This window comes from Plodia interpunctella, chromosome 2 (genome assembly GCF_027563975.2).
Source record: "Plodia interpunctella isolate USDA-ARS_2022_Savannah chromosome 2, ilPloInte3.2, whole genome shotgun sequence".
Taxonomy (NCBI): domain Eukaryota; kingdom Metazoa; phylum Arthropoda; class Insecta; order Lepidoptera; family Pyralidae; genus Plodia; species Plodia interpunctella.
The window spans coordinates 3,454,161-3,474,241 of NC_071295.1; the positions used below are offsets into that span (position 1 = coordinate 3,454,161).

Here is a 20,081-nt window from a genome sequence, read left to right on the forward strand (position 1 = left end):
AAATAAAATAACTAGACTAGCAAAAACTTCCTTTTGTTAAACCTCGACGACAGAAGAAGGAGGAGTTAAAAGTTTAATGTGTCTGTATATCTATTAGTATAATAGTATCTGTATATCTGTTCGTGGCATCGTAGTAGCCAAAGGGCTAAACAGATTTTGATTTAGTTTTTTTTTATTTGAAAGACGATTTCACCGAGAGTATTCTGTTTGAAAAATGTGAGTTCAGCCGTTTGGAAACTGTCAGCTCTTTTTTTAGCAGATGACAGAATGAACACACTTTCAGAATAGGGGGCTTTTTAAATTTTTAATTTGATTTTTACTAGTATAATGATAGTTAATTTGATTTTTACTAGTACAATTGTCCTGTGTTCAGTCCCAGCAAGGATAAATATTTGTACCTACCTGTGATCACAAAAAAGTATTTGTCGCGTTTATGGAACTTCTGGATGTGTTACGCCCGTTTCTGTTTGTGTCTATAGGACCCACGATACAAACTTTAGTGGTTAGTGTGGCCGTTAAAGGTTGTCAATTTGTTTAAAAAAATCTGATGGATATGCCAAAACGGATAAAGGTGGATATGAGTGATTTTTTATGTAGAGATAGTTGGAAGATAGGCAAAAGCTAGTATATCATATTCGTCAAGCATTCCTGTAGCGAAAAGTATGGTTAAAAAAACAGACAATCTGTATACCAAGTACTTAGTTTAAAGATTTACAAAAACGAATGGAGTGTCGGACAACTGGTACTAGCTAGATGGGTTGACAATGTGATGAAAATTGTACAACTGGATAATGATGACCCAGGACAAAGGTTGTCGTTGCCTGAAGAAGGTTACCCAGCTGTGAATATAAGGATCTGATGATGAACTCATGTGATTATTTTATTCATAATTGTACTTCCACATCCCATGTACTCTTTACATGTAGGTAAACTAAAGTGTTTTTTCCTTCTAGGTACATGTAAAAGTTGTATTTTTAATTGACGTAATTTTGAAAGTATTACATGAGCACACCATAGGAGCACACAAAATCTGGTGTAACGTCCAATGTACTATCGATCCATCTGGGTATTTTCAAATAAAACCACAAATTATGTTTATAATGTATTATTTGTCTATACAGATACTTAAACTAAAAGTGTACTATTATTACAATAATACTTTGAGTTATTAAATATTTTTTCGTGTCAGTCAATACGCCAAAATATAAAATTCTTAAAAACAGCCAAAATTCACATATTTCTCACAGATTTATTTAAAATACGACAGCAAATAATAAAATCACAGCAATGTATTTTTTATTATATTACAATATGTTAGGAACGATACTCATTTAACAGCTAAATATTTTGTCGCTAATTTTTTCTTCTCCATAACCATTGTCATAAATGATTTGTACGTCTGTTAAATAGTCATATTAAGTATAATTTTACCAACTTTTAACAACTTTTTAACAAAGTTGTGGAATACACAAATTGTTTCAAACGATATAATTAAAACGTGCAAAGGTCTGATTTATAGCAGTTACATAGTATAACACAGTTATAATAACAATACTTCGCCCAGTTCCCTAAAATGTGCACTGCAATTGGCTGGTATACATTGAGTTATAATTTGTAGATGCTTATTAATAGAACTGTACTCTATATGTAGGTACAAGTGCAGTGTATGTACAAGGTTTGGTGTATGGGCAGATGGGTACAGGAGTGCCTTGGCCCACTACAACCTAAAAGATCCTTTCATACAGTTCTATACATAACTTTGCGATTGGTACTCCTAATATCGTACGAATATATAGAAGCCTTCAGATAACATTAGAATTATTACTATATCCATTATATATAAAATATGTTTTAACATATTTTTTTCATAACAATATAGTTTATTTATTACTTCCAAGAATAGTAAATCAACTTTTGTAAAATAACTTCTAAAGATTAGAAATCACAAATGAAATGAAACTCATAAGTTCCTATAATCACTTAGTTTTGATATTGTTTAGTTAAGTTGGCATTACAAATATAATATTTTCTATAATCTACTTGCTTTAAAAGGGCACGTGCTTAAGAATTACTTTAGTTTATAATTATTGCGTGTTTTCTTATAAATTGACATAACTTTGTAGCACTCGTTTTTATAGCTTGATAATGTTCACTATTTAATATAAATGCACGTATATATTAAAGCCACAGGTTCAGCATCATTATCATTTAAAAAAATAACTTCTTATAATTATGCAATGCGATTGTGTATTTCATTGATAGGTCTTTGCAAATTACAGATACTCCTAATACCTATATATGAAGCAGTGGTGGTAAAATGGTTAAGACGCCCGCCAACGGATCCAAAGGTCCCAAGTTGGAATCATATTCGTGCCATATGAGTTAAATCTAACTCACGTTTAGTGGTTTTCATCGACCACCGTTTGCTTTTGGTAAAGGAACTTTGGGGCAACCTATACACTGATTGACTACTAAACTACACCTGTGTGTAAAATGAAGAAAGCAATGGCAAACAACTCCATTAATGGTACCAAGAAAATCGTTGTGTGTGTTTCATTTCACGTAATGACCACGATCCTCAGCAATGAGGAATCCTATGCTATAAGTTGATATAGTATATTTGGTTTCGTAATATTGAAAGGAATACAAAAATTAAATGAACCAGCTGCTTTTCATTCAGAGTAAATCGTAAAAATCGAGTTATGGTATGTCCTTGTGTTAGCTTGAGATTCTTACAAAGGGCAAAGATTGCAACGTATTCCATAACATCTTATTTCATAACTTCATTATATATATTCTCGAGAATCTAAGTAGCATTGGCAGTTGACTTATGTGCAAAAACTAATAACTAGGTACCTATACCACACGTCACAGATTCGTACTCCATGATTTACATTTACATTCTTAAGAATTTGTTTTTTGAATATTATGCTTATTATTCTTATTATGAATATCATAATAAGCATAATATATCAAGTTAAGTTAGCATATTTTTTATAGATATTAGGTACATGTACACATGATGCCTCATAACCTGTCTAAAATTATCTGAATTATTTAAACAATAGAGACGAGAGCAAAATGTTCACATATCTAAGTATAAGGTTTTTCACACTTAGTTTGTAAATTGTTTAAACATTTTTTAAATAATTTTCAATGAGTGAAAACGTAATATTCAATTGCCTTTCTAATATTATAACTGGAACCTACAACCAATACATAATAATAATGTGTCGTCACTATGACAAAATTCATTCTAAATTTGTTATATTTTTCATGTTATTTTTCTTTACTTAAAACGCCCAGTTATAGGAATAAAATTAAATCAAATTAATTCATCGATATTAATTGAGTAACAAACAAACTTACCTATAACAAATAACTATCAAATATTAAAGAATCTACAACTTTTGCGACGATACAGAATTTGCTAAGCAATCTCCGAAAAACATAATATGAAGTATAACATAGTGCTTTGTTTTTCATTACAATTACATACATACATCCTGAATAATTATAATATGTTTAGCTTGATGTTGAATTTCAAAGACTTCTCACATATTATGTAATCGAGAACATCATTTGTTAATTCTATCTACTAGATAGTCTAGATTAGAACATATTAGTTAGTACAAGCGATAACGTCTTTGGGACTATCACAAAATTTATCGGATTTTAACATCTTTGGAATGTGAATTATTGCTTTTTTATTACATTGTATTACATAATTTTAATGTATATATTTTTAATAAACATAATTAGTTTAATCTATCTACTATAGTACAAAGCACTTGCTTAATAATTTACTTTTTCTTTGGGAAGTAAAGGAATGCGATTGTTCTGGTCTTATTGCTTGAAATAAAAAACGCACGCCGATATCGTCACTATGTCCCGAACGTATTATGCTAGATTACAGCCACTTGTGTATTCGTTTGACGAATGTTTTAAGCCCGCTCTACACATTTGGTTAACATTTCAGCCAATAATATCAAACATATCTTTGCATGCTTGAAAAAGTATTGACGCATGACAAAACTAGTGTATAGTACAGTACAGGGGGCAAATAAAATAACCTATTAACTTAGACAAAATGAGCCATAAAAGACGAAACAGCGTATACAATTATATACGATTGCCCTGCGTAATATACGATTTATAGACAATTTTGTTACTGCGCAAACGCCATACGCCATATATATGTCATCGTTTGTGGGACACATTGCGCAGGTGGTCAGATCTATCTGTCCTCGTCTGTACATCAGTTGGCGGCACATGTTGGCCCAATCTGTAAAGTTGGCTTTATAGTTTGTTGAGCTGCGTTTGCGACCGTTTCGTTCAGACACGTTTCCTGCACCCTCAGTGCGTGGGGAGGGTGAGGCGTTCTCCGGCGCACCTCGTGGGGCGCAGCCGCACGGCGAGGCGCAGTCGCAACGCTACCAGCGCAGTCGCGAACGCATGCGCGAATATCATCACAACCGCGCACAGGGCGACGAACCCAAACGCCTTGCCTGCAATGATAAAAAGTGTCTCGTTTATCTGATCAGTAATTTTAAACATTCTAGACACTTAATTTATACATTGGTTGAAATAATTGTGAATTTGCGTGACATAGTGAATTATGAATTCTTAAATTTAAAAGTCAGCTATGCATACAGCAAGACAGAAGTTGGTAAAATTTAACTTTTCAAGATTTTTCGTTGCAAGTCGAAGGTTCGTTTTTATTAGCCAGCCTGTCTTTCCTGTTATAAACAAATGGAATTTTTTTCATATTTAATTTTGTTCTTAAAATTTAATATTATAATAAATGTTATCAATACTTATAGTCTATAATAGTCGCAGATAAAATATCTTGCATCACGACTTCGAAACTAATGAGTGGAATTAAATTAGGTATGTACGAAATTGGAGACGGCATGGCAACTAGAACTAACCAGTCACAGAAGCGGAATGCCTGGAAATGTCTAGTAAACTGTAAAGTTTTATTAAAAATTCCCAATTTCAACATCTGTGAAATACGAAGCCAAAAATATGAAATGGGTACAGTTATGGTCTGGCCTGGTCCTTAAAGCAGAATCACTCCATACTAAACACATTGTGCTAGCTGCTAGATAACAATATCATTCCCAAGAAGAGTTGACCTCGTTGTAAATTTACAGCCAACTCATCTAAGTATGATTATTTTTTACACTGACCCGTGCGAGAGATAAGGTTGGAAAAGCTATTTCTGTCTATTTTCAAAACTAAGTTTAATATTATATGCTTACCGGGTTGATTCCAGTCTAGTGAGGGGTATATTGCAGGCATGTCCAAACGGTCTGTGCCACCCAAAGCCCAGTAGATGGCGCTGAACACGCCGTATGCGAGGCCTGCGCCTGCGCCGTACAGTGCATGCGCCAAGCGCATCGGATGCGATGTGATGGCCAATTCGAAGATCATAAGCAGCGAGTTACCGCCGTGGACGAGAAGATTTACAGCATCGATATCATGGAGCTCTAAAATAAGAATCTCATCTTGATATTTGGCATTTTTTCAGAACTTCAAGTACAACCTGACGCTCGACGGGTTAAAAATAAAAAAAAAAACACCACCACTGGTAATGAGGCATATGTTTCAAAGAGAAGTATATAAAATAATTGATCTACTTACTGGGATCATAAACCAGGGCCCAATAGATGAGGGTGATGACGAACGCTAGGTCTGTGGCGATGTTCTGCGCCAGCCAGTACGCGCGGCACAGTAGCGGGGTGCGCGGGCGACGGGGCGTCAGAGCGTCCTCGTCTTCACATACTGGCAATTTTATATTTAAAAAAATCTTTATTCAAGTTAGAATGATACACACAATATAAAAAAAATACTATGTCTACTGCTCACTTTCAAATCGAAGGTGAAGAAGAAGCGGCGCAATAAATATTACCGTAGCCTTATCTTTAATTAGCAAATGTTTGTCTTATATCTAGTTCTTAAGTACATTATAACTAACTGGATATATAAAATCGTGGTGTGTACAAATACATTACTAAATCAGGGACCACTATGTATCTAAAAGACGAGAGGGAAGCATGTCTCATTATGTCGTGAACAGTAGAGGTTAAGGGATAAGTAATGGGGAAGTTGTCGGCGCCAGTTTGATTATTTTAACATTCAGCTCTAGAATACAATCTATCTTTATTCCGGTCTATAGATTAGATACAGTATAAATTTGGTGACATTGATTAACTTATACATAACCTATATACGCCTATTTGTTTTTCTAATTTAAAAATCTTTGCTGAAAGTTTTATTCAGTAAAACGCGAATTAATTTGGAACATATTTTCAAGAGATCAGATAATATAAAATGAAATTTGATGCATCGCAAGGATCTTGTACGCAAAAATTCTTCAGAAGAATGTATGGCGTGTAATTCAATGCGTATGCAGGTATATTATTTAACTGTTCTCGTATTTGTTACAACCGAATAAAACACGTGTATTTTATTATTCAAATTATTAATAAAAAATAGAGAAAGAATCTGATCAATAACCAAAATTGAGAATATTTTAAAATTTAACTACTAACAACTACTCTCAGAACTTTAAACACAGGGATCGCATACATGAAGAATAATAGAGTTGTTTATAAGAACCTTTCCATATGGTTGAAAACAAATAGACTCAGAATGGGAGCCAATAAGGATAACAACAGAACAACAGCCATGACGTGGTCTAATTGACGCGAAATTGTATCAATCGACAGTTCTTGATCCCCGACCCCGTCGATGACTGGAATTGGATGCCGAATATGTTTCACGACCTAATCTATACTATACGCCCAATGTTTGCGACATGCGAAGCCCTCAATTGGCGGTTCATAATCGTAATTCAAATGAAAATGTAACAAACAGTAGAACCAGACATACCTGTGAAAACATTCTGACGGACTACTACTTGAAGGTTAGCTGTGATTGAAAAATGTAGTACTTATGAGATTTTGTCATACAATATGATGTAGATGTGTAAAGTATGTATGTCTAAAAATATAGTTAGAGCAAAATCACATGGTCACTTCTGTGCTTGTGATTTTATTGAAGGCGTGAACTGACCCCGGCAACAAATGGTATCTTTCCAAACTTTAAATTGATAGGATCATAAATCATAATAGGTGAAAACGTGAAGCGCTACACGTTCCTCAAATTGGCGTTGCCAAAATAGCTATATAAATGATTAGGTCAGTCCATTCAGCGTGCAACGGGCATAATATTAATGTTTATGATCAGGACCGCATGATTCAGACTAATTGATTCGCGTGAGGCGTCGTTCAAGGAAATGGTTGGGACAAATAGACGCACCCACGCGAGGCTCTTGACATTGTAAAATTGCTGTGACCCGACTGACCACACAATTTGGCGAGCGGCAAATTCTTGAGAATTGCATCTGCTCTATGGTTGGTTTCATAGATATTTTTTATAATGAGACACAAGTTCTCTTTTATTCGATATTCTATTGCATCATTCCAATTGTGTGAGATGTTTAATGATTACATGCATGAATTAAATAATCATGGTAGGAAGAATGCACGTAACGATTTTTAAATTGGCGAAGCACGTTTTTCTAGTAGCAGTTGTAAATGAGGGAGATCTATAGAAATGAATGAAGGTAAGCACAATTTAAAAGGCTTTTTGAAACAAACGAAATAGGTAGCTTCATTGAATTTGCCGGCCGGAATTGGATAGAATGAAATTGAAAAACATTGTGAAGAAGCCGCCAATCAATATGATTGATCAAATCAACTAGCTAGTAACACCACATGTATGAATGAAAAAGTAATAAAATCCGGTTATTTAAACATAATTTTTTAAAATGACATTGAACATTTCAGATAGCCAAATTATTTCGCATGGGTCAGTCAATAGCTATCAGTCAATAGCGAGTCTTGTATAACTTACAGAAGGTGCAATTTTTCTTGCTACTATATCGCACGACGACAGCGAGCCCCAAGCCGGCCTGGAGCGCGATCATCATGAAGCCCCAGTTGGTGAAGTAGATGAACCACTTGTAGTAGTTGAGCTTCACCGGCGGACCTTCATACCGCGGGGGCAGTCGCTGGCACGCGAAGCTTGCCACGCCCACTGACAGGATCGCCACGAACAATATCCATCTGGTGAGTATAAATATTCTAACTACAGATTTTCTTCATAAGGGTCTTACTAGGAACACTATAACTGAAGAGAGAGTTTAGGTGGTATATCTATATGCGATTTGAATAAAATTTGACAGGATCGTGGCAACTTGAACACCTTAGTCTTTGCCATGTCCATGGGACACAGGCGCGATGATATGATAACTCTACCTTCTCACAAAAATAAATAATAATAAATAAATAAATATATTAGGACGAATCACACAGATTGAGCTAGCCCCAAAGTAAGTTCGAGACACTAACTCAACGATACTATATTTTATAACAAATACATATATAGATAAACATCCAAGAGCTGGGCCAATCAGAAAAAGATCTTTTTCCATCATGACCCGACCGGGGATCGAACCTGGGACCTCTCGGTTCAGTGGCAAGAACTTTGTCACTGCGCCATTGAGGTCGTCAAAAATAACTTTACATTATTACTAACGGTACTAAACTGTCATTCAACTTGGCGGGAGGAGTGTTACATGTAATAGACAGTAGACAATAAAGTATGAAAAAATCGATCAAATGCGACTTGTACTCGCGTGAAGAGCACGTGTGCAATTTATATAATTCTTTATATTATGTATTTATTTTAAAATATAGTGGAAACCTGAAAACGGGTGCTAGTAAACATGTTACCAAATAATTAGTAGGTATACCTAATGTCACCCATTAACTCAATGAACGAAATAGAATTTTAGCCTTGACATAAATGAGACCTAATTTTGAAACCTATATGCTTACGTAAATATTAAACAAGTTGTTGGTGCAAACTTATGTAGGAACGTGCGATTATATCCGGGGCCAAAAATGTTTTCTTTAATGTCGTAATAGAAAAACTCTATCTACTATCTTCTTCATGTTAACTGCAAATGAGATAAATATTTACGTCTGCGTGTCAGTTTATGTTTACATTTTTTCATAGATTTATGTCTAAAATAAACTCGTCTCTTTCCTTCTGCATTTCTGAAATAAATAAAAAATGACACGATATAGGTATAGCTGGCCGGCTTGCCACTAGCAGCACACGAACTGGTGCTCACCTGTACACGGCGCTGGCCGGCTTGCCACTAGCAGCACGCGAGCTAGTGCTCACCTATACCAGGCCGCTTATTCTTCACCTGCGCTTTGGAAGCCGGCAGTAGACTTAGTTTAAGTATTTTTTTTGACGTCAATAAGTGATGTATATCATCCTAAATTGAATAAAGAATTTTGAACTTGAATTTGAATTTGACCTGTACACGAGGTAGCTGGTGGCGGGTCGCTGGCCGGCTTGCCATTGGCAGCACGCGAACTGATGTGCGGGGGAGTGCTCTAGCGTCAGCTGACGGCGCGTCGCCAGCCACATGCGACCCAGCATGGCTGGTCGGCATGTCTTCTTCTGCATTGCTGGAATTCACAACACGTATTCTTCTTTATTATTTATGATGACAGCGATGAGGAAATATGTTTCATTACTTTTTTGATACAGCAAACAACATTGTTTTTATTTCATATATTTTTCGTACCGGCTGAAGTAGCTGCAAAATTGCAAACTTTGTCTCATGTCAGCGATAAGGTACTTTACGATCTCATTAATCAAAGACATTAACAAGTAGTGGGAAGTAGTTGATTACAATTTTTATTCACAGCCGCACCAATTTCTTTGCGTTGATAAGGTATTTCAGGTAAGAGTTATGGATATTGCTATTTAAGCAAGATCAAATAAAAGTAAGAATTCACTGTCATGTATATTTCCACTTTTGGAAGTAATGTTTATTTTTTATTTTATCTATCATTAAAACGTTCCTGACGTTTCATTGGTAATTATACTTAGTACAATATAATAAAGCTTTTCTTACGGACTGTGCGCTTGTTAGAAAAGCTTCATTCAGTTTTAAATAATGAAGTGGAATCGATTTTAAAACGTGTTGTTTCAGTACGTAGTCACATGTTCATGAATATTTTATAGCACGGGTATCGAATAATATACAATTAATTTTATTTAAGCGCATCTTTGAATGTTCAGTTGTATGAAATATTATTTTGTAAATTTGTAAATATATATAGATAATAATTCTTTCAACGCGACGTTGCGTGACCGTTTCATGAATTGTTTTATATGTAGTGTCAGTGGCATTGAACGTGTTAAATAATATGGCGTGGTGGTGTTATGGGAATGCAAAGAGGCAGCAGAGCATCACGAGACTGGCCGGCGTTGGGCACGCGATCAATAGAGGCATTCAGACAATTACACCGCATTACAAGTTGCGGAGATAACACGTACAATTGTAAACCAGCCTAACAGACACAAATCACGAATTGATAACCGATGAAAGTACGAGTCAATGTCAACATTCAATGTTCTGATTGATTGCCAATTGATTTTAATGAAACAAAGATTTTGATTCAATCGGTTTGACTTTCAATAGTCAAAACTGTATCCATGTCTGGGAGATAAGATAAAATAAAGTACTTAACTGCATTACGTTAAGTATAATGCGCGACTGTGATTTTGACCTTCTGGGTGGCCTAATAATTAAATTATAAAGTAGTACGTCATTAGGAGAACCGCACTCTTTGGAGCGCGAGGGTCTGAGTTGATTTATTATTTGAGCGTCCTTCCTTTTGGGCACTTATTTCATGAAGATGTGTAAATAATAGTATTAAGTTATTTATTTACCTAAGAAAAGACTCCTCCATAAATCGTACTTCATTATACAAAACAAATCTGACTGCGCCAATAATTCAAAAACATATTATATAGCTTTAGATGAAATCGACGAAGTAAAAAAGGAATTAAGTACAAATATCGCTCTCTTATTCAAATTTTGTATTTGAGAAGTCAATAAAAATTGAAAATAGCAATTTATCTGATGCACAAAATGAGTTTGCAGATTCATGGACCTCGTTATCATTAGAGTATACAAATATATATATTATACAAATCCAGCGAGCACCAATAAATCCAAAGTAGTAAATGTATCACCAATCAGATGACAAAGGAAGAGAAACGACATCCAACAATGAGTCTCAAATTGGTCGTTCTCCGACACTCTTCACACGCATTGGCTCCAGCATTGTGCTCAGTCTCCACAGTCGTCAAAGGATATTCTGTTAACCTTCCAATTTTCGAATTAAAAGCTGAAACGTGTTGCTATACGAGATTAAGCAACCGCTGGACCAAATACTCCGTTGTATAATTTTTATAACTGCTTAACGAAATTAATATTTACAACGCATCAAAGAACTGTTACCAAAGTCACGGTCTCGTGAATTCTCAGTAATATTTACTTGAGTTTTCTTATGATTTAATGTTATTTGAATTATAGATCGAAGAAATGACGCTCTCTAGTAATATTGTGCTGTATAGATCTCATATATTTATGCTTCTTAGAAATTGTATATCCATTCTGATACAATAGACGTTTCTCTAAACTTCATAAAAGCATGACAATTTACATCAACTTACGACGTGTTAATGTCATGATAACTGACGTTATTCAACGAAATATCAAAAGAGGGTGAAAGCATGGAATTCGTCGCACAGATATTAGAACATTACATGTATTTTGACGACCTCGGTGGCGAAGTGGTAAAGTGCTTGCCTCTGAACCGAGAGGTCCCGGGTTCGATACCCGGTCGGATCATGATGGAAAATGATCTTCTTCTGATTGGCCCCCGGGCCAATAAGAAAAAGATCATTTTGGATGTTAATCTATATATGTATATGTTATAAAATATAGTATCGTTGAGTTAGTATCCCATAACACAAGTATAGAACTTACTTTGGGGCTAGCTCAATTTGTGTGATTTGTCCTTATATATTTATTTTATTTAATGTTGTAATATCTGTGGGTATTACCTATTAATTCCATGAAAGATCTTTTTTCTATTCATTTTATCGAAGTTATCTTTTGGCCACAGCTTACCCGAAGAGCTACGAAACGAATAGAATGTTATGTTTATTTAATACAATAGGTATTTTTGGGTGCCTCAGATGTTATGAACCAGGTCATTAATTATATCATTATCAAATGCCCTCGTACATGTAAAAACATATAAGAGTATATTTTAATGAAAAATTACAATATTTAAGAATATAATAAATAATTTATACATGTGTAGGCACAGCAAGAGTAATCTTGTATGTAGACAACAACATTGGTTGATTACGTCGCAAACCGATAATATGCAACATTGTAAGCAGAGACCAATGACATACCAACGTATCACAAATACGAATTTTTTATCACTTAATTAACAAAAAATATAATTAGAAATTAACAAAAAATAAAGTGCCCAGATTCGTCTAGGTCTAGTTATAATGTCTGTCTGAAGGTTCAAGTGTGGGTCAATGCTTCTTCAGCGTTTAATTGAAGCTCGGCAGCTAGTACCACCTGCATCCATGCACGTCAGAGATTAGGTTCGATTACTAAATGTAGTTCAAGGCCAATTAAACCTCACCGCTAGACAGACTACATTACGTTATTTTATGTGATTACTGATATGAATTTGACGGAAAAAAGAGGCAGAAAACCAGATTTAATAATCAAATCCAAATAACCCTACCGTAGGATTTACTCGTATCCGCGCACTCATACATATTTCTATATTAATAAAACAACCATTTAAAAGTTAAAAAGACACATCACACACAACCACAATACTCTGAGAAGAGATGAGATATGTGTTAATTGAAAAAAGTCGCATAATTGATTTGTTATAAACAACGAATGCAAAACAATTATTTTTATGATAATAAGTTAACGCGCAAAACAGCGGGGATAAGATAGTATTACCTTCTTACATAATTTATTTTTAGTTAATGAACTTAAGTCGTATTTAAGTAACTGCGGTTACCGGTGATAGCAGATTTAGGTCTAGAAAATCACTTTAATAAATTATTGTATTTTTGTAAGTTATGAGGAGACAGGTACCAAGGATATTTGACCCGTTGGTGGGTGGTGTGACGAGGTGGTGTCGTGTCCAATTGCACTGACAAATATTTGGATATTTGTTCGGTCGCGAACTTTTAGTAGCGCTAGCACTGATGGTATTGGATTTTCCTTCAAGTGGAACATAATGTTTAATTTATTTTTATACACATAAATAAATTTAAGGGCATGACGTATTATTTATTGGACTTTAAATTGTACGTAATCGAAATAGTGTAAGTGAGCGAAGACCTTTACACCGTCATAAATATTTTCATCGATTACATTCATTGACATCAGAATTGTTGCCATTACTCGATTGTTGTCATACGAACACATAGCAACATAAAACGAGGGAAGTTAGATCGAGAAGATATGATCTGCAAGGTTACAGTATTTGTTTTGTGCCTATAGTTATAATGCATTCCACCTGGCTGGAACCATGGCACAAATTATATCAAAGTTAATTCGCTGTTAATAATGTATTCTAACATTTATTCCAATATAAAGAACGATGTTTAAAAGAAAAATCTTAGGTTAATCATAATCTTTAGGTTTATATTTTGCAGTTTAAAAATTCTTTTGTGAGCGTAGTGAGGATGTGCAATGTAGACTTTTTGAACACATGTTTTCCCGATATTTTCACTGGAAGGGGGAAAACACGCGTACGTATATACGAGCAATACAAAATAAGCCTATATTTTATTTCGATTTATATACGACTAACCTGTTGCCAGGGGCATCACTCGTAGCAAAAAGTACCATGGTTCCTGTTAATGCTAAAAGTTTTGACAAAATTTACAAAATCTTTCTTATTATTATTGTGTAAAGGTAATAAAAAAGTTATTAAAGATTATTTTATGTATACAATTAGTAAGTACGAAAACTTCGTCAACAGTCGCTAGCACAACACTTTTGTGGGTATTACAGGAACATTGATTGTATTACAGAATTTTTTGTTCTTTTCCTCGAATGAATTTATGTAACAAGCCTTAGCTTTTATAAACTTATGAGAAGGTGTGTTTGAAGTCTATGGAAGAGAGAAAGAAAGAAAAACATTATTCAGCAAAAAAATTACATAGTCAGGCGTAGGTACAGTTTGCATAAAATACTAATAACATCGTGCCGAAATGGCTCAGCGAGGTTAAATTCATTTGAAAAAAAAAAACTATATTTTTACTTAGCTTGCTTACATTATTTATTAAGGCATACCGCATACCGTCAGTATCATAATGACAGAATTGAAAAACCGTAAAATTTTCCGTCATTGATTCCGGATACTGATGAATAAATGTAACGAACCAAAACCGAAACACCGTCCATTAGTACACCGGTAACGCCTCTGAAATCATGAAATCATATGCCAATTAAATAGTATTGAACGTATTTTTCAATGACATTATTTTTCAAATATTTGCATGTTTCAAAATTTAAAAAAAAATCACAAAATTTTACCCACGGCTTCGCTAAAATTCAAAGAGTTATTCTCGTTTTTTTCATTTATGCCTAACAATGTTTTAATTTCACATGTTTTTATTTAGTGTAGTCAGTTAAGTTCATAGTATTTTGATCAGTTAACTTCAATGGATCAAGGTACAAATTACTATGTAGATTTTTAGCGTTTTTAAAGGTTATGGATTGGTATCACGAGTTGTAGGTTGTCTCTTCTCTAGTGTTCTAATTTTACAGTTGATTTAGAACATTTTGGAGGCTTTGGGATTTATGTTCCATTCCACCCTTTTAACTCTTTTTTCTCTAGCTCATGGTCTGCTAGTAATTCATGTTCAGATGTTAACTTCTAAATTAATTATCTCCAATATGTTCTATCGATTTGTATGCATAAAAAAGTGGTTATGTGTTGTTTCTAGCGCGCGATATATCTGGCTTCAATATATAATTAGGTAATAATTGATGTCTAGACTTTGTATTAGTCGTTTGACTGAATGGAATTAAATGACACTAACGCTGATTTTGAATGTCCGTCTCGGTTTTGTCAGTATTTTTTTTTATTTTGTACATAATGTTACTCACATAAATCCAGCCTCGGCAGCTTCATTCTCCTGTGCAAATATTTTTTAGTAACCACTATCTCCGAATCGGCGCTTCGTATCAAAAATTCCACCACGGTAAGTCGGCTACAGTGGTTCGTATTTCATTGCTGCGATGTTTTTGAAAGGAAATGGATGCGTTTGTTTCGTATTTCGCGATGTTTTTAAAAGGGAATGCATGCATTTGATACGTGCGCATGTGCGCGGCGTGGCCGACCACTGACGGGAGCTCTGCCCATGCCGTCGATACCGCTAATTGGAGTCCCGGCTGCTCCCGGCTCCCCGACTACCGAACCGACACAATCACGACAATCTCGCGACCCTGCATTTTAAATATCGACGTGACGATTACTAATACATATGACTTAATGTGAACAAATGGGCATCTAATTTAAGACAATTGAATACCGTCAAATGTACGCTCATAAAAATCAACAAACTACTTCCAATATTTAATGTAAAGAACGCCGATAGATATAGTAACGGCTATATCACTTACATCTCACTTTAAACAAGGTGAGGATCACAGAGGAAAATAAAAACATTAAAATGACTTCCATCTCGAATGCACTTGCACGGTGATGTAGGAACGAGAAACTTGGCCGACTGAACTATGGGCTAGGTATTGTAGACGTAGGTACAAGTGCATGTTTTATTACATCAATGGCAGTGTTTATCAATTATTACACAGTTAAAACAGAATTTAATTGCGGCTATCGTTGAACTGTGTTTATACTTTCGGTGCGTCTAACAATGTTATTTTGTAAAATTAACATACCTGTGTCCCCCATAGCTATGAAGTAAGGCACATATTTGCACATTTTATTATGGCACAGGATAAAAGGTTAAGTAAATTGTCTACGGAAAGTATTAGGGTCATTAGAGTTATTTATTTGACCTGAGCATTGTGAGTGCCGACAAGAGCAGCGCGTGTTGCGGCCACGGCCGTCTCGCATGTGCCGCGCCGTGTCCATATGACAGTTGCTATTGACGACACCATAGCTAGGGTGACCATTTTTTTGATTTTACCGCAATGCAAAATATCAACGTCAAAAGAATATTAACTCGTTCATTCAACATTGCATTGCAGCGACATAGCGTACCTAGATAGCGAGAACAATCGATATAAACATTTAATGCTTTGTAAACTCACCTACCTAGTGTTATCAGATTGAAGCACTTGTTATGCTAAGTACGTTACTATTGCTAGATGATGTACTTTTTATGCCATCTTTTGTGAAGATCTTTTGTCAAAATTAGAAAAAAATACGGTAAGAAAGAACCACTAGAATTGGCTTTAGTGTTAAAAAAAATGCTTTCGATCTGGCATCAGGAGAATCTGTGATACAAAGTATAAAATGATTGAATCCTAGCTGAACACGATTTCAAATAAACACATAATGTGAAACAAGGAACACGTATACAAGTTTTTGTTGGTGACCCTATTATTTCATGCCACTAAGTGTGTATGTAGATGTGGGCAAAAGTTAGTGTCGATTTTACTATATTGATAAGCTGGTTCACCACAGATACTAATTACCGAAATATGTATAATGTTGCCATTATCAGGTTGTTATCAAATGGGGAAAATCAATACGGAAATGGGATGATACGGACGGAATACACGATAAGTTGGATTATGTGAAGTTTGGATGTATTTTTAAAGTTAGTAATTCTAAAAGTGACTAGGTTTGCGTAGCGCGGTATCTATGGCTGTGGAAATTACTAAAAAAACGCTCAGATAAGAGACTCTCTCTTATCTGATTATTTTTCTGGAAAAAGTAATATATACCAGTTGTTGATTTATTTTCCAAACGTTTTCAGTCTAAATTGAAAATTATGGCTGAAAATATAGATACATACATAAGATTTCATAAAACACCCAACTTTACATGCGTTAAATATTTAGGCTCCCAACATTGAGATTAATTTCTATTAAAGAAACCGCTGTGCATTTGGCTGTAAATCTGAAAAACCCTTTACTTTGGCCATCCGCAATGCGTTCCCACGAGTGGCCAGTTCGGAAGTAGTATAGTATCGACTTCTTGCGTAGTCCATACCAACTCGATCGATAGCTGGTTACTACGGCGATACCGCCGATAACATTAAAAATACGTCAATTTACTGCCAATCGTTTATACTCTCCTGAATTACGTCCACCGTGACCTTCGTAACCTGCACATTTAGTTCCTTGTTGGTATACTCATGCAGTTGCTGACAAAAGTACATTTATACCGATATAAATTAGCTGCACCCCGTTGTTTATCACTCTTTGCATAACTTACTTATTTAAAAAAATACTCACGTTTTTTTTTTATTTTATACACACAGGAGCGCCATCTACTTTATAAAGCGCCATTGACCATTGAAATCTTACGAGGATCGCGTTCTTTTGGAATAAAAAGTAGTCTGTGTGTTAATCCAAGTCACTCAACATTTTGTCTAGGTACTTATTTTAAGTTAGATATAACTATCTTTATAGTTATAACTAACTTTTATTTGCAAGAACTTTGTTATTTTTGTTATTCTTAGTACAATATGACTAAATCATTAGATTTACGGGTATAAATGAGATAAAGAAAATACCTATTTGAAGCGATGCATTAATGGTAAAAAATAGGCTGTCTGAGTTATCTCTTACTATATTTTTATTTAATGTAAATCATATTTGTATAGTAATATCTCCCTATATTTTTGTTTGAACTCAAGTAGGTATTTATTTTATGGAAGAAAGTTTAAGCCTAGAAATGTAGCTCTTTCCTGTGGTTACATACAATCAGCGAGCGTATGAAACCACAAGCGCAGTTACAAAATACGAGAAATAAGTAAAGAATTGAGTAATAAATACAACATAACGTACAACACTATTTCTAAGGCATATAATCTACAAGATGGAAATAAAATAAATAATAATAAAGTCACATGAAAAAGTCACATTCTTTTCTCAGCGTTCGAAACGGTCTGAGAATCACCTGTGACGGAACATCACAAAACTGACTATTTTTAAACTACATCAAAAACAAATATTTATATCTTTTATAAATATTTTTTAAGTTTTTGACTAATTACTTACTTGATAGTTAAAATTAAATTACCGACGTCGACCGAAATAAAAACAATTGAAACTCACCCATTACTTTAATCTTCTTTCTAAGATTCGTCGACTCCCTCCAACAATATCACATCTAATTTGAATTAGCAATGATCAATCAATAACATAGATTCACTTAAATAGAAACATGTGACCACAAGAAGGTGAAGTACCGCGGTACTAGGCGTATGACTGAGTACTTAATATCCCCATTCGACCCAGAGCCAGCTGGCTGTTACATTCACCCCTCTACCCCCGGCTGCCACGTGCGCTGGCTACCTGACTACTTTGTCAAAGAATAATGTTGTGCAGAGAAACATAAGTACAAGAATTAAGTACCTACTTGACTTAAGTATTAGTATAAGTCAGTTTAGAATTACTGTTGTATATGGCGGTTAAGTTTCAGGTTCAGAACAGATTTATTTCCCAATTATTTATGTATTTCTACCTATATATTCATTACTAACAGTTCAGTTACCTCACCTTTTAGGTCACAACCGACAGCAAACAGGTCAATATTAATTGTTTTGTTTTCCGTACTACTGTTATACGAAGAATTAATTGTTAATCAATAGGTAGGTTAGCTAATAAATGATATTAATTCACTTCCTTATTATTGATATTCTAATATTGTATAATACTTTGTGATTGTAGTAAAAAATAATGCCATTTTCGGCCGTGGAGATTTTGAGTGTATAAATAGTATTAAATCAAAGTTTATCTGCACTAACACAATTTCTTGAAAATTTGATTTTTTAAATTGTGATTTTTATTCTGTTGATGAAAAAATATGGTCTTCTGTACTCTTCTCTTATTGATCTATAGCGTCAGCTGTATTGCGATCCCGTTACCCGAGCTCCATTGAGGAGATGAATTGCTCCGTTTAGCTGATCTGTCACTATGCCAGAGATTTTTTACAAAATTCCATGCGTCGGCAATTTCGAATATAAATTAGTTTTGTTCTTGACTTTTTTATAAATTCAAATTTCTTTTTTTAAATTTAAATTAAGTTCTGTGGTGTCTAAGTGTAAAATGCCTAAACTTGAGAAAACTTTGACGTTAACTTTAACTTGCGCAGAAAAACGGAAAGTACGTCATTTTTAACCCCCAACGAGGGGGGGAGTTATAAGTTAAATATGTCTGTGTCTCTGTATGACTATGTACGTGGCATCATTTGAAGCCAGGCGGCTGAATCGATTTTGATCATATATATTTTTATATGAAAGAGAATTTAATCCAGAGTGTTCAATTAATAATTAATTACTATTTCAGGCAAAATCTACAGGACGGATTGTTATGAAATTTGGTACACGGGTAGAATATAAACTGGAATAACACATAAGGTTCCAGGGGAATGAAGTGAGGCGCAGCTCTTAATATATATTTTCCAATTTATGTATGTACAGGGAACAGAAGAAATCATTACAAATTCGCTGGATTACACCACATAGAGTTCCATCAAGGGTAACTTGGCTGACATACTGCACATATTCCTAGGTATTTTGTGTCAGCTAAACTTCACTTTTTCTTTAGTGTGACAACTCGACTTAATTTGTGAGAACCAATATAACGCCACCGATACAGCACTATCTGTGGCGTGTAGCGTGATGGTGGGACACATATGAAAGGGAATAAAGTATGCCATGATTCTTTAAACTTCACTTATATACATATAGTATAAAGTAGGTAAGTAAAATAAGAATCGTTTAAATGAATAGAAATTAAAAAAGATTCGATTTATCTGATTGAAAAGAATCGTTTAAATTAATAGAAATTAAAAAGATTCGATTTATCTGATTGAAATCGGTACTTTTGTACATACCACATTTTGTATAGCAAACTTACCGAAATCGATATCGTT

At 34.5% G+C, this 20,081-nt stretch overlaps 1 protein-coding gene across 6 annotated transcripts; it reads right to left on the reverse strand.

Annotated features, from left to right (window-relative positions):
* Positions 1 to 1,089: 1,089 nt before the first annotated feature.
* Positions 1,090 to 18,401, reverse strand: LOC128677990 (protein rolling stone-like). 6 transcript variants are annotated; one of them, XM_053759240.1, is made up of 6 exons: positions 18,260 to 18,401; positions 9,401 to 9,554; positions 7,924 to 8,135; positions 5,647 to 5,787; positions 5,265 to 5,492; positions 1,090 to 4,508 (listed from the first exon to the last, which is right to left on the reverse strand). In XM_053759240.1, the coding sequence occupies exons 1-6, from the start codon at positions 18,261 to 18,263 to the stop codon at positions 4,357 to 4,359; spliced, it is 891 nt and encodes a 296-aa protein (XP_053615215.1). In that variant the 5' UTR covers positions 18,264 to 18,401; the 3' UTR covers positions 1,090 to 4,356. The 6 variants fall into 6 exon arrangements, with proteins under 6 accessions (XP_053615215.1, XP_053615184.1, XP_053615188.1 ...); XM_053759209.1 differs by lacking the exon at positions 18,260 to 18,401 and adding an exon at positions 16,028 to 16,095; XM_053759213.1 differs by lacking the exon at positions 18,260 to 18,401 and adding an exon at positions 15,908 to 16,048.
* Positions 18,402 to 20,081: the final 1,680 nt, after the last annotated feature.